At 49.2% G+C, this 15,723-nt stretch overlaps 1 protein-coding gene across 2 annotated transcripts; it reads right to left on the reverse strand.

Annotated features, from left to right (window-relative positions):
- Positions 1-1,654: 1,654 nt before the first annotated feature.
- On the reverse strand, positions 1,655-13,376 carry LOC307194454 (apolipoprotein L2-like). Of its 2 annotated transcripts, none has more exons than XM_079937553.1 (3): positions 13,263-13,376; positions 3,725-3,793; positions 1,655-2,991 (listed from the first exon to the last, which is right to left on the reverse strand). In XM_079937553.1, exons 2-3 carry the CDS (start codon positions 3,787-3,789, stop codon positions 2,130-2,132), a joined length of 927 nt encoding a protein of 308 aa, XP_079793679.1. In that variant the 5' UTR covers positions 3,790-3,793; positions 13,263-13,376; the 3' UTR covers positions 1,655-2,129. The 2 variants fall into 2 exon arrangements, with proteins under 2 accessions (XP_079793679.1, XP_079793680.1); XM_079937554.1 differs by lacking the exon at positions 3,725-3,793 and adding an exon at positions 7,909-8,175 and having other exon boundaries at positions 13,263-13,275.
- Positions 13,377-15,723: the final 2,347 nt, after the last annotated feature.

A 15,723-nucleotide genomic window follows, 5' to 3' on the forward strand; every position in this document is an offset into this window, starting at 1 on the left:
CCGCGGCTCAAGGACTAACCAGAGGTCCCCTCGACAATCCCTTCGGGTCTCCATTGTTTTCTTCAGAAACCTTGGGAATTTTGCTTTCCACTCCCTAGTACCTCAGTGTTGGTTTTCCTAGAACCCGATTCCTTCCCCTCCTGCCACGAAGGGTGGGCATAAACCTGACTGCAGAGAGGGTACCATTCCTTTCTAGCCGTGGCATCCCTCACGCCCTGGCACAGCCCCTGTCCCACAGACACCCTCCTCCCTCCATACAAGCCAGCCTTTCCTTCCTCTCTTCCCAGATCTTACCCCGCACCGCGTCACCAAAGTCCTCTGAACCCTGACCTCCACTGCGCATCACGGTCATTTGTTTCTCTGGCTGCTTCAGCCTCCACAGTGGCCTCCCTCGAGGGCGGGGCCGCAGACTGCCTCCCATTGTGCCCCGGCCCTCAGCACAGGCCTAGTGCTTAGGTGGACCATACGGGGGAGAGATGAGAGAATGAATGAATGAATGAACGGGAAGGGTGGCGGCCTCTCGGGGGCTGTGGTCGGCCTCCCAGAGGTGTTCCCATCCTAATCTGGGAAACCTGCAAATATGCTGCCTTATAAGGCAAAAGGAACCTTGCGGGTGTGTTTAAGTTAAAGATGCAGCAATGGGAAGGAATTCCGCTGCGGACCACAGCTTCAGCCTGGGCCTGAACGTTCTGCAGGCCCTTCCTGATGGCCTGCCTTGCCGATTTCAGACCTGTCTGGACAGCTCCCACAGCTGCAGGAGCCAGGTCCTTACCATCGGTCCATCCATCACTCAGTACTGTCCACTGAAAAAGAGCACACCTTGAAAGGTGAGAATTATGTTATATTCTGTGACCTTACTGAGACCACAGCCCGGGGGGCAGCCTCTTGGGTAGCTCTGAGGGACTATTGCAAAGAAGTAAGGGAGGAGCCAGGATATAGGAGTTTTTGCTGAAAACAAACGAACAACAAATGAACAACAAAAAACACATGTAGTCGAACATCAAAAGATTACTGCTAACCAGAAACTTATGGTTTCCAAAGGGGAAGGGGCATGGAGGGATAGGCTAGGAGTTTGGGATTAACATATACCCACTACTATATATAAAATAAATAATCAACAAGGACCTACAGTATAGCACAGGGAACTGTACTCAGTATTTTGTAATAAACTATAAGGGAAAAGAATCTGAAAAATAATATATATATATTCTTTTTATATATGTAAATGAATCAGTGTGCTGTATACCTGAAACACTATATATATATTATATTTTTTTATTTATTTGTTTGCACCAGGTCTTAGTTGTGGCATGCAAACTCTTAGTTGTGGCATGCATGTGGGATCTAGTTCCATGACCAGGGATCGAACCCAGGCCCCCTGCATTGGGGAGCACAGAGTCTTATCCACTGCGGCACCAGGGAAGTCCCACTGACACAATGTTGTAAATCAACTCTAATAAAAAAAATCCATGAACACAAAAGCCAGAAATTTCTATGTTCGCTTTCTGGCTGTGGTCCCCTTGGGGTGATGGAGGCCTTTGGTGAAATGCTCCGAGGGCCAACATGGAGGGATAAAGAAATATAAGAGCAAGAGAGATCACATCTGATGGTATGTCACAGCATCTCCCATCTACACACCAACAACAGGCATTTAGAGGGACAGAGGATGAGGTCAGGGCTGGGTCAATAAACTTGGCTCCCTGATCATGGGATTGTTGGGCAAATAAAAAGGTTTTAGTTTCCTATTAAGGTTTTTAAAAACTACTGCAGTGGAAATTGATCTAGAGAGATGAACACAAGAGGTGACATTTATTCTGTGATTTTTTGAAATAATTTTTGAACAGGGGTGCTTGAAGTTTTGTGACTCAGCTCGAGCCAAGAGGGAGAATTTAGGGATGAAAATTACAGGGTTTGAATACAAGAGGGTTTAAGGATTTCTCTTCCGCTAGGAAAATAGCATAGTCCAGCCAACAGACCAAAACAAGAGTCAGAGAGAACAGCCCCGCTTCCCCACTTTTATCTTTTTATCTCACTCTCTTTTTCCCTCTAACAAGGTGCCTCCGCACCTTGGCCCTGCACGTGTCCCTGGTCCCTGCACAGCTCGGGGGGTGGGGGGGTGGAGTCCAGCCCTACTGCAGACTCTCATAGAAGTCGGTGAGCTCCTCCAACTTCTTCTCCAGCTCCCGGGCCTTCTGCCTCAGCCTTTCAGCCGGCTCCGTCTTTGCCCCCTCATGCAAGTGCTTTGCCTCTTTCACCAGGAAGGCCACTTCCATCAGAAGGGAGAGACCTGCAGTGGCCACACCCTGAATCCGGGCCTTTTGGGTCATTGCCAGAGCCGTGCCTCCAAAGGCTTTCTGCACCTGTTTGCCACGTTTCGCTGAGACTTGCCCCGTGGTCGTGAAGCGCTTAGCACTGGCTGCTAAACCAGGGTTGCCTTTGGCCACCTTCATAGCACGGACGTTCTTCTCAATGCCTTGCATGGCTTGGAAGACTTTCTCTACAGAGGAAGTAAACTGGGCTGTGCTGTTAGATACAACCCCCTCAAACACCTCCTCTTTGCTGTCAGCCGTTGGCGTATAGCGACTGGCTTCGTTTTCTAATGCCGACGTGCTTACACGTTCCACGATGGTGGTGGATACATCGGTCACAGCAGCCGCTGCTCCCAGCCCTAACCCAGTGGCTAAGAGTGCCAGACTGGCCCCCATTGTCACGGGTGCCAGAGACAGACCAAGGATGGTCAGGACACCAGACACAGTGCCAGCAGAGTGGGCTGCCACATGGGAGATGGTGCAGTCCCTGTGGAGCTTGTCAGCCTTCTCTGCGAGAGCATAGAGCTTTGTTATGCCCTCCTCCAGCTTCTCCTTCATCCGAAGATACTCCTCCAAAAATCTCTCCCTGTCCAGCTGCTCTTCTATGACTGTGTCTTGATCGCCCATGGCCAAGTCTGTTTTCAGCTCATTCAGATATTCACGTAGTGTATCTGCCTCTTCTCTGTAACAATGAAGGTCAAGGGATTAGAAAGATAGATTGCTCGTCCATAAAATAGGCTCAACAAGATCTATCCTACATACATTATAGAGATTTTATTATAAATCAAATAGAAAAGAATTTTACAAATGTAAATTTTTTTCAACATTAAACATGTTTTGTACCTTGTAGATGCTCCGTATACTTATTCAATCATGGAATAAATAAAAGAAGGTCATCTTAGGAGACTCTCTTTTTTTCTTTCTATCCTTATCTTTATTTAAAAATGTTTTTAACATTTTTATTGCAGTATAATTGCTTTACAGTGTTGTGTTAGTTTCTGCTGTATAACAAAGTGAATCAGCTATATGCGTACGTATATCCCCATATCCCCTCCCTCTTGCATCTTCCTTCAACCCTCCCTGTCCCACCCCTCTAGGTGGTCACAAAGCACCGAGCTGATCTCCCTGTGCTATGCGGCTGCTTCCCACTGGCTATCTATTTTACGTTTGGTAGTGTATATATGTCCATGCCACTCTCTCACTCATCCCCACTTACCCTTCCCACTCCCCGTATCCTCAAGTCCATTCTCTACGTCTGCGTCTTTATTCCTGTCCTGCCCCTAGGTTCATCAGAACCTTTTTTTTTTTTAGATTCCATAAATATGTGTTAGCATATGGTATTTGTTTTTCTCTTTCTGACTTATTTCACTCTATGACAGTCTCTAGGTGCATCCACCTCACTACAAATAACTCACTTTTGTTTCTTTTCATGGCTGAGCAATATTCCATTGTGTATTTGTGCCACATCTTCTTTATCCATTCATCTGTGGACAAGGACACTCTTAAGATAGGGATTTGATAAAGACGCCTCAGAGGCAGGTCAACACAATCACTTCCAAAGAGTAGGCAGAGTGGGAACTCCACAGAGAAGCACAGAGAAGTGGGATTGGAGCAGAAAAACCTTCATTCAGAGAACCTTAGTGTGTAGTGAGGAGTCAGCCTGCTCTTTGCCCTTGGCTACTGGGAAGTGGTCCCTGAGCCCCTAGAATATTCTGGCTGATAGGAGTGTCCTCATCTGCCTGGGCCTTTAGTCACTGGACAGGCTAACAGGGTGACATGTGATGGGGCCTCTGGGTCACATGGTATCACATCTGACCTCTGGAGGAGCTGGACACTAGGGCATTAGTCTGACCTCCGGGAGGGCAGGAGACAACCGCTCAGCTGTGCGGGCAGCAAGTGACTGAGCCCAAATAAAACTCCATACGCTGAGGGTCCTGTTGAAAAAGGTTCACTCCTCGGTCAAGTTTCAGTCAGGCTCTTCTGAGCCCTCTTCTCCAATAGGCCTCAACCTCCGCCCTTTGTGTCCTGTCCTTGACGGCCTGTATTGCCCAGTCCCAGCAAAACTTCGTCCAAGTCAGTTTAGTGAGAAGCCTTCCCACTGTTTAGATCTTATCATGTTTGATATCTGATCAAACTCCTCATCTCCCACCTTTGATGCATACGTCCTTTACTTGCTTTTAGCAAGAATCCTGTCAGCAAATTTCAACAAGAACCCCCCTGCCCTCGATGTCTCCTCTCAGTGATTTTCCAACCCACGCCCCTCACTCTGATCATTGGCTACCAATCCCCACTCATCTTTGCTGTGTTCGGACATGCGCCCATCTGTCTCCTCTGCTGCGATGGTCTTCACGCCTATCACGATAGTCCTGAAGAGACTCTCCCTTATCGTTTTAACAAGAGTCAGAATATATTTCTTTAAACAGGGTGAACGTCCCTGGTGGGCAGTGCTCCGTGTGCCCTGCCACACACTGAATCCAGGACAGGGACACGGCCTGAGGACAATGGAAGCTTCCTGTGTGAAACCCGCCCAGACTCTGCCCTGTGGCTGATGGGAACCGGCATCCTTCCCTGTAATAAACCGTAACTGGGATCGTGACAGTTTTCAGGGAGTTCTGTGCCTCCTTCTAGGGAATTCTCACACCTGATGGTAGCTTTGGGGATCTCCCAAATTTGCCATTGGGGTCAAATGTAAGGACAGCCCTGGGGACCGTGCCTCAGATTTTGAGGAACGGCTATCTCTGCGTACTTAGAATTAAAAAAAAAATAAAACCCAAACTCAGAGATAAAAGTGACCTTAACGATCATTTTGCCTGGCATCTGCTGTCTTCCAAGCCTGATGCCCTTGGCCTTCCCAGCTGAAGGTCACTAGGTCCCTCTGCTGCCCCAGTTGACTGGGAAGCAGGTGATATGCTATTAACCCTCGTTCCCCTTGGACTCTCCAGCCCGCCTCACTGATTCCTGACCCATCGCCCAGCACCCCCGACCTCTCAGGGGTCACCAGCCTAACTCATACCTTAGCTGGTGACAACTTCACATGCCTGCACACCAGGGCCATGTGCGACTTTATGGAACCTCTCAAAGATTCAAGAGACTTTAGGAAACATCCACATGAACTGCTAAGCCTGGAGAGACCTGCATTCGCACAAGCTGGTGGAGGAAGACTTTTCCTCTTTGGTGGGGACTTGTGAAGTCTCGTCAGAATCCCTCAGATGACACAAAATCGGCAGCCACTCATGGTGATGCTGGAGGTCTCACTAAGCCACACGGCCTTCCCACTGGTCAGGGCTACTCTATGTAGATTGGAAGAGGGTCCCAGATGGCAATGGAGAACCCCAGGCCCCAGGCAGGGTGTGGAGGACACAGTCACCCAGGGCCCTCTATGCTCAGCATGAGGGGATCGAGTCAGGGAGGGAAGAAATGTCCCCTCTCCCACTCACAGGACCTCTGCTAGGGTCACAGCCCCTTCAGTTTTGTGTCCTAGGGACCCACTCGCCTCACTCTAGTCCTGGCTCTGCTGCCCAAGCCTTCCTACTAGTCCTCCAACCTGGACCCCTCTGCTCCATCCTGACCCCTGGGTCCGACCCTGGTCCAGGCCTCCCTGGGCCTTTGGACGAGATGATTGCACTTGGTTCCCCGCCTCTGACCCTGCAGTTCACTCTAAGACCATCAGATTGAATTGCTATTCCCACTGGACACATGACAAATCTGAGACTCCAACTCTTAAGCTCAGAGTCCCAGAGCTGGGCAGGGGTAGAGTCAAGATCCAACCCAGCTCCATGCAATCCCACTCCAGCCTCTCTGCCTTACGGGCCAGCAGGATCCTGCAGTGTTGGTACACTTCCTAAGATGGAGATGAAAAGGGCTCCAGCCAGAATCCCCGGGAACGCAAACTGATGGTGTCAGGATTTTCTGACTTGTCCTAAATAGAGTCCTGCTTGGGCCTCATCTCTAGGAAAAAGGCTCTTTGGCCCCATCTCTTCCCAACAAGCTTTTTAAAAGTTAATATTAATTGAGCACCTACTATGTGTCAGCCATCATGCTAAGCACTTTGCATACATTTTCTCAATTTCCTCACAATAAAATTGAACAGATGAAGAAACTAAGGCAGAGAGTAGTTCAGTAACTTCTCCAAGGTCGTAACATGCCCCTTCCTTGCATGTTTCATCTCTTCTCAACCTGAGGCTGTTCACTGCCAGCAAATGACAAGGAGGAAACATTCCCCACGGAAACTTGAGAAGGAACATCCTCGACCCCAACCACAGGATCCTGCCTGGAAGAGATGTGTCTGCCAGGAGGAAACGAGCCTGGGGCATGGGGCTGTGGGTGACATTTCTGCTGCATCCCTGCAGGTTACCTGGGCAAATCAGCCTCGGCCACAAATCTCTTCCAGCCTTCGTCTTCAGTGAGCAGGTGTTGCAGTTTTTCCCTGCTCACTCTCTCCCGGAAATACTTAATGACATCTTTTTCTTTTTCCTGCTTCACTGAGGGAGAAAGGAACCCAGGGCTTACATGGAGGGAACCCACAGCACTAACTTTGCAGGCAGTTGGATAGAGCCCGGGTCTTGTTGCTGAGATGAGGACCTCCGGCAGGCCTCACTCCGATTACTATTCCCTGGGGTCTGAGGTTCTCTGTTAGTCCAGCAGTTTGTACTCGGAGGTCCCACCACAGGAGCTCAGACCCGACCTCCGGCCTGGGAACCAAGATCTCACAAGCTTTGCGGTATGGTAAAAAAAAAAGAAAGAAAAGAAAAGAAGAAAGGAGTAGTACAATGTCAAAGAATCAAAAACAAAATAAAAATAGAAAGATAAAAAATACATTAGGAAAAATAAAACTATAATTGAAACAACTGCAACAAGGTAAAATAAAACCACAACAGAAAAAAGAAAAAAAAAGGGGGCGGGGGAAACAAGGCCAAAGGAGAGAACAATAACAAAGTATAAAGAATAAAATTAGAAAAATAAAAGATTTATTAGGAAAAATAAAAATATAAAAGAATCATCAACAATGAATCAACAAGGTAAAACAGGACCCTAATCTAATAGAGGAAAGGAAAAAAAGTCTTGGCTATGGGGGCGGAGTTTAGGCAGGGGTGGAACTTAGGCAGGGGCGGGGTTTAGGGTGGGTCGGGAAGTAGGGGGGGTGACGTTTGAGCGTGGGGCGGGGCCTAGTGGGAGGGGATATAGGGATATACTATGCATATAGCTGATTCACTTTGTTATACAGCAGAAATTAACACAACATTGTAAATCAATTATACTCCAAAAAAGATGTTAAAGGAAAAAAAAAAAAAAAAAGAAAACAGTATTTAAAACATCACAAAAAATGTAAACCCTCTGATTTTTTTTAAAAATCTAAAGTAAATTCATTTATGTGCAAGTCCTGGCTTTCCAATTTTGATTATTTTGGAGACTTTTTAAAATTGAAGTACAGCTCATATACAATATTAAATAATTGATAGGTGTAAAATACAGTGATTCAAAAATTTTTAAGTTTGTATTTCATTTATAGTCATTATAAAATAATTTTTATCTTTTAAAATAAAACACTTTAAATATGAGAAGTAAATGTACTTGTTAACCAATATAAAAATTAAATTACACTGCTAGAAGTTGGGAGGTGAAGTCACTGAAGGGAGGGGGAGGATTAATACTTCATTTTTCAAAGTGGGGAGTCAAGAAGTACAGGCTCGGGCTTCCCTGGTGGCGCAGTGGTTGAGAGTCCGCCTGCCAATGCAGGGGACACGGGTTCGTGTCCCGGTCCAGGAAGATCCCAGATGCCGCGGAGCGGCTGGGCTCGTGAGCCCTGGCCGCTGAGCCTGTGCGTCCGGCGCAACAGGAGAGGCCACAACAGTGAGAGGCCCGCGTACTGCAAAAAAAAAAAAAGAAGTACTAGCTCCATTTGAGGGCCTAAGAAATGAAGGTGTAAATAAAGTGCTTACAACTACAAAGTTTTCTATTAGAGGATATAAAACTAGTGATATAATGATACTAGGAGAAGGTAGGGAGGGATATAAGAAAAAGTAGGAAAATGAATGAAATCATTATCTTTCCTGGTAAAGTAAATAAATAATATAAAAATTTTTAAATCAAGAAAAAGAAAAAGACAATCCCTAATATCTATTAGCTATTGTGGTTGATGACTTCCCACTTTGTACCAGGCACCATTCTAAGTGCCTGGTATGCCTTCACTCACTTTTAGTTCTCACAACGACCCTGTAAGCAAGGAAACTGAAGCTCAGAGAGGTTAAGTAATTTACTCAAAGCACCCAGCTTGCGCTAGGGCAGGAATTCAAGTCCAGGTTCCTGTCTCCAGAGCACACACTCACACTACTCTCTCTCCCAATGTAATAATATCATTTAGAGAGATCGATTAACTGTCTAAAGAAAAAGCTTTTCCTTGGGAGGTAATGAGCAGAGCCCTCTGTATGAATTGGTTTGTTTTAACCATATGCACTTATTACTTTGTATTTTTTTAACTTTAAGAAAGCAGAAGTCACTTTAGTAAGTAAGCCACAAGAAGGGGTTGGTTTCAGGCACCACCACCTTAAGGATGATGGAAGCAGTTGGATCAAGTGCCAATAAGAAATGAGCCTGATGTGTCCTGATGTGACAACGGTCAGTATAGGAGACACGTTCGTGTTGATGAAACCAAGCTCTCTAAGAAAAGTAGGGATAAGAACAGGGGTTCAAGCAGAATATCAGAGTGAACTGTCACCTTAAACAGATACATTTTCCAGCAGCATCTTGCCCACCCACATAGGCACCCATGGGCTTCTGTCCACTCAAGGGAAGCAAGACTCCTTGCAGGGGAAGTGAATTCCATGGGCCGGCATACCTGCTACTCCAAAGGCAAGGATGCTCTCGAAGATGTTCGGAGCAGCGTTTAGAAGGGGCACCCACGTATAATAATAATAATAATAATAGATAATGATTACTATGATCATGTTTTTAGGCCAGGTTGAGTCTGTGAAAGGCCATGAGATCATAATAATATTCAAATGAGAAGAGTTTAGATAAAGCGTGTCCAAAGAGGGAGATATAAAGTCAAAAAAGGTAGCTATGCTCCAGAGGTGAGTATAACGGGAAATATTTCACTGTTAATTGAATTTAATAAGAAGAGGAGTTTTAAAGTGTATGGGGATATTCCCTTCTGTTTATTTACATGACTATTTATAAAGGATTGAGGAAGAAAACAAAGAAACAGCCTCTGACATCCCAGGCTGGCCTGGTATCACAACAGGGCGATGCTATTCTCCGGTTGGATGTACAGACTCTCAGAGAACACCAACCTCAGACCACGGCGCCCTGAGAGCATGAGGAAATGGGACAGCGAACACCTATCACTGTGCTGCCCCCAACACAACACTCCCTCCCTTGGCTGGAAAGCATGACTGTCCTTCTTTACCGATTAGACCTTTCTCCTCACTCGTCTCCCCTCTCCATAGATGGATTTACTGGGACACCTTCAGTGTAAACTGGCCCCCATTCTCTGCAGCACCCGATCTACAGAGGCCCCATTTCCTTAGAGCCTCCCCCAAATGACCTGACCTAAGCCCCAATCCTAGAATCTTTCTTTCCAACGCCTTCTTTCTGCGATGCCCAGGGTTCTCCCTCAGGAAGAGTAACAAACAGCTTGTCCACTATGGGAGTGTGCCTGAGGCTGCAGGCACTGACAGTGTGGGTGGAGAGAATACACACAGGCAGGCCGCCAGGGGTAAGGTTGCCTAAAGCAGGTTCCTTTCGCTTTCCAAGCCGCCCTTGCTCTGCTCACTCCCCGCCTGGTCCCTTTCCCGCTCCTGTGCTTTGTTCTCAGACTTGATCTTAACAACACAGTGTTCCTGTGTCCTTGGATGCTTTCCTGCCCACCTGCTCTCCTGAAGTTCCACTTCCTCCAAAGCCACTCGCCTCCCCCCTCGACCCTTCTGCCTCTAGTCTCAGGGCCTGGACATCAGGTATGTGTTGCTGGGCCCCTCTGCGGCTAGGGGTGACCGTATGACCCAGTCCTGGCTAACAAGGCACAGAAGAACTCAGCAGAGGGGGGCCTGGAGGCTCCCTGCTGTAAGGAACAGGTGGGAGAGGAGAGCTGGCTCGTCCCCTGCCTCCTTCTCTGCCTCGAAGCTGCACGAGCCCGGGAGCCAGGGCAGCCAGTTGAAATCTTGAAACACAGGGACCAGGAGGCAAGGAGGGGGCGGAGGAGGGCTCGGGCAGAAAGCCTGGATCCTGGATGACTCCAAACACCTGTAAACGGGGCTGCGCCCTCGACCTCCTCCTTCGGTCCTTCTCTGCCGCTCCCGGCCTGGCCCTGACCCTCGTGTGCACCCCCAGCTGGGTGTGCATGCTGGACGGTGCTCCCTCCTGCTGGATTACTCTACGTGGCGTCCTCCTCCGTTAGCCTCTGGTCGATAACTTCCCGGAACAGTTGTTGGTGGGAGAAGCTTGTCCCCACCCAACTGCATAGCCAGACACGCCCTCCCCTCCCTGGGAGCCGACAGAGATTCTCACCAAGCACCCCCCTGCATGTAGCCGCAGGGCATCCTGCTTGGTCAGGGAAAGGAGGGGTTAAGACAGGATCAAGTTCAGAGTCCTTAGCCCAGCCTCCAGGCCCTCCTACTGCTCTAGTTCCGGTCTTCTCACCACTCCCTGCTTCCCTGGGCCTGGTCCAGGTGCCTGGAGGACTCCCAGCTGCCTGGCCTCGGATTTTCCCCCCCAGCCTCCGGGCGTTTGCTCGGACTGTTCCTCCCCCTGCAATGCCTTTCCCCACCTGCTTCACCAGGTGAAAGGTTACCTGTTCTTGGAAGCCCAGCGCCAAAGCCTCCTGCCGCTTCTTCCTTCCCCCAATTCCTCCACCGGCTCCCCGGGAATGTCGCACTTTCCTGGTCGTGGTTCTATTTGTGTGGAGTTTCCTCAGGTCTGAACACCCCTCAGGGGCCCTGTCTATTCTCTGCTGCACCTTCTGCTCTAGGGCCTCCGGGGCACCCTCCGCCCTCCCGGGCACAGCCTGGCTAAAATAGGAGGTGTGGGACCATTATTGGGATTTGAAACAACCAGCTTCTCGATGACACAGCACAACCGCAGTTCCACCCGCGTGAAATTAGAAAGAAAGGGAGGGGGAAGGGGGAATAGAAAAAGGAAGAGGTGGAGGAGAAAAAAAAAGCTTCTAATCAATGAAGGATTTAATCCCAAAGGGATCTGATTTAACCAGAAAGAAAAAACTACAAAGGTACTAAAAGAACCATTGAAAATAATGTTGATTTATGGAAACCTTTCTAATTCACACAGAAATCCCACAAGCTATAAAAGAACTTCTGATCTATTTGACCTCTTGAGAATTAAAAATTGTAAAGGACACCGTAAACCAGGTCAGAAAACAATCAGAGACCAGCAGGCACTGTTTGCAATACTTACAGTAGACAAAGTCAATATCCCCAACACACAGAGAGCCTACAAGTCCACAGGAAAAGGCTGAAACCAGTTTTTAAAAAATGGGTAAGAGATACGAACAAACAATTCCAGGGGAGGTGACTTGCCCAGGGTCACAGAGCTCTCAGTAGGCAGAGTGGAGGCCAACAGCAGACCTTGTGACACAGGTATGTCAGGCATGGGGATGTGATTTTAATAACCCAAAAGTTTCTAGGTGTGTCTCTGCCTGTATACACGCATAGATCTAAGCTCACGCCCTACCCCCCCGTTACAGTCACATGTGATAAAAGAATTTTCACATATTGAGATATAGGGAGGTGATTCTGGCTTTTACATGAGTTTAATTGACTTTATGCTAACTAAAACATTTGTTTTTGGCCTATCAAACATACACCATACATCGATTTTAGTTATTAAAGAAGACGGCGCATTGCCCAGAAGTAAAGAATGTCCCCGCTAAAAATAAAGATGAAATGCCTCCCTTCCTGGGAAGCCAGTGCAGTGTTCCTTCCATGTTAGGATTTCCTTCCTAGGTACCAAGGCCATACTGACTCGCTGTGTACATGCTGTTCTGTATTTTGTGAAACCTTGAAGAAAACTATCCCTGACTCGTCTGACGGTCTTTGTTTTGACAAGACGTAAACCTGTGCTGAAAGCCATGCTTTTCCAGAGCGGTGTCTCACAGTTATCTGAGAGGCTGTCTTCTGGGCTAGAGGCCTCAGTTAGTTCAAAGAAAACCCTTTTCTACTCCTATTAAACATTTTTTATTGATTATTTTCTTTGACACAGGTGTACAGTTTGACTTTTCATCTCAAGATTGGACAACAGCAAACACAGTGCAGGTCTCTGCAGCCAGGTCATCCCACTTCCTCAGCGGGGCCATCTTCCCCGCACAGGGCCACCCATCACCCACATCTTGAGCAGTGGGCCCGGTGAGCACCTGAAGACAGAGCCCTGCATCCCCTTGCTTGGTCTCCTGGCCCTCCCCTCTCAGGCCTCAGTATCTCCCCAGGGCCTGGTACCGAGCAGGCGCACAGCGACAGGGTGGGTGAACAAACCTTGATTCCTTGTATCTCCAAATAAATCCTTGACCCCTTCAGCGTCACCACAGCGCCCTGGGGGCTGCTTCAAGGTGGCCAGGCCACAGGAGGAGAGGTTCTGACATTCATACCCTCCTCCACCCACTCTGCTTCCTCCAAATTTCCCGAAGGACCGAGTAACCCCCAACACCCACCTTGCTCCTGGGGTCACCACTCATGTCTCAGGAGTCTGCATTTCGAGCTGAGCTCACCTGAGCAGGTGTCGCCCTCCCTCTGCACTGTTTAGGGGCCCAGGGGGCGGGAGGAAGCTGTCAGACAAACCTGCCTTCAAATCCAGGCTCTGCCCCTGCTTCACCTGCCACCTCGGGCCCATGACCTCACCTCTCTGAGCTTTGATCTCCCTTCTTCTGTAAGTCAGTGACAGTCATACTTTTCTCAGACAGTTGTCCTGAGGATGGGGAGATGGGTGGGGACCCTACACGCCCCTGCTTACCCAGGAATCTTCCTCTGGCCGAGTGTGAACAAGATCCAGTTGTTCTCAGCTACGCAGATGCAGCCACTAGCTGTGCGTCTCTGCAATAACCACACGCACCCGCTGGGCCCAGATATACCTGGAGAAGCAAAAAAGAAAGTGAAAGCCCTCACCGCTAAGTCACTCAGGTCAAACAAACACTCTACCCACTAGGCCTCACCCTGGGCTATTCTCACCCTGATGCTGACCCCCATAGAGAAACAAGTCCAGCCCTGACATTCCAGGTCCTACTGGGCTCAGCACATCTTGCCTCGGGCTCCTTGAAGGAAGACCTTCCACCAACAGACTGTGAGGCCCTTGGCAAATCACTCCCCCCACACCATGGGCTTCTTCCACGCTCCCTCTGCCCTCTGCACCCGCCCACGCTCGCCAGTCTGCCTGCCTTATCTACCTTCACGCCTCCAGCACTCGATACGGTGCCAGGACGTACCAGATGCTCACTGCATGCTGGGTATATTGCTGCTGCTGTGTGCCATGCCCACACGGGTTCTAGGCATTTGCTCACCCAGGAACTTCCGTCAGGGACACCTGCTCCTACCAACTTGAAAAATCATGCTCATCTTCCAAAGCCTAAATCTGGCATCACCTCCTCTGAGAAGCCCTCCAGGACCCTCCCCTGCAGAGTCCACTGTGCCCTGCTCTGCTCCCATGGTACCCTAGAGAGGGGCCTAAGTTCACCCCTCAGCCACTCTGGCCACGACCCCCCTGCTCCTTTCGATCAAGTCTCTAGACGTGGCCCTGATGACAGGAACAGCACCAGTGCCTCTGGGTCCTAGTGACCCACACGAGGAGGCCCAGCCTTGGTGGTCAAGGCCATTTGGATGGATGTAAAGTTTGTGGGAAGGGCTGAGAGCACGATGCTCTTTTCTCCCCTGGCTTATTTGCATTTGACAACAGATCTCTCCTCTCCAAACGGAAGACTTTTACAGGAAGGCCAGTGACCTGGCAACTCAGGAAAGTCTACAACAGAAAGCCAGTCCTGTTTTCTGTTTGGTTCCTGAGCAAAGAGCCACCGTGGATGGAGGGCTGAGTGTGTGTGTCAGGTGCTGTGCTGGTACCATCCACACAGGTCCTGTTTAATCTCCCATTAGCTCTAAGAAGTGTTGGCTCCATTTTACAGGGAAAGAAATGGAGAAGAAAAGGTCCCACAGCCTGTAAGTGGTGCAGCTGGACTGCTGGTGGACTTTTCTGCTTTGCCCCAAGCAGAAGTGGCTGGAGTGGGCCTCCTATCAGGGCTGCTTCGTCCTAGGAAATGTCCCTGGGGCATCGTGGCCAGCTCCTCCCAGCTTTTGAGGGAGGGACAGAGGAGTGATGGGTGTTATCCCATGAGGACCACACACACTGTAAGTCTGGTCTTACAATCACCATATGCCAGGTATATAATGTGATTTTGCAGATAAGGAATCCGAGGGGAGGGGAGAGGCTGGAACTTTCTTCCACCAAATCAGGGGAGGGCCAAAGACTCAAACCGAGGTTGACATTTGACATTTGACACTTGCAAACACTGCTCCTTGCTTAATGTTATTTTTTGTCATTGTTTTCTGTAAACTTCCTTCCTCCGGATTCTTTTCCCTTTCTCTAGCATGACTTTAGCCAAACAAAACCACTGTGAGATGCAGAACTGGATTAAACATCCACGTGAGCTGTAGCCAGGTTGACATAAATGTCCTCAATGCAGAATCTTCGCCGAACATGAGTGACCTCCATAAAGACAGGCTCATGGCAGAGCCGCTAGACAGGGGCTGTAGACTCAGACCGAGGTGAGGATTAAGCATCTCTTCACTCCAGGGTCATAAGCTGAGACCACCCCATGTGGAGACCCTGAAGATCTAGTGACTATAAAATCGGCCTCAGTGTGACCCCCAACATCACAAGAGAAGTCCCCCAGGATGGCTACAGCATGTGACCATGGGGGCTTTTGGGTCCTCCGAGTGGCTGGCAGAGACGGGCACCAGGCGCAGAGCACAGGGGATCACACTCCACGCAGACAGCATCTGGTGACCTCAGGGGAACTGGTCTCGGCCACTGGCTGCCAGGCCGCCAGCATCGTCCACTGGACAATCCTACTGGTCTTTCCTCGGGTGGGAAAATTGGGCCCTGAGGGAATTCACAGCTGTCAGCCTCTGGAAGGTTTAGAACTAAGTATAAAGAGGACCAATACAATCAAGCCCCCCCGGGCTTCCCTGGTGGCGCAGTGGTTGAGAGTCGGCCTGCCGATGCAGGGGACACGGGTTCGTGCCCCGGTCCGGGATGATCCCACATGCCGCGGAGCGGCTGGGCCCGTGAGCTATGGCCGCTGAGCCTGCGCGTCCGGAGCCTGTGCTCCGCAACGGGAGAGGCCACAACAGTGAGAGGCCCGCGTACCGCAAAAAAAAAAAAAAAAAAAAAATACGTGCTCGATTGCATGGACTCCCCCTTCACC

This window comes from Stenella coeruleoalba (assembly GCF_951394435.1).
Source record: "Stenella coeruleoalba genome assembly, chromosome: 11".
In the NCBI taxonomy this organism is placed as follows: domain Eukaryota; kingdom Metazoa; phylum Chordata; class Mammalia; order Artiodactyla; family Delphinidae; genus Stenella; species Stenella coeruleoalba.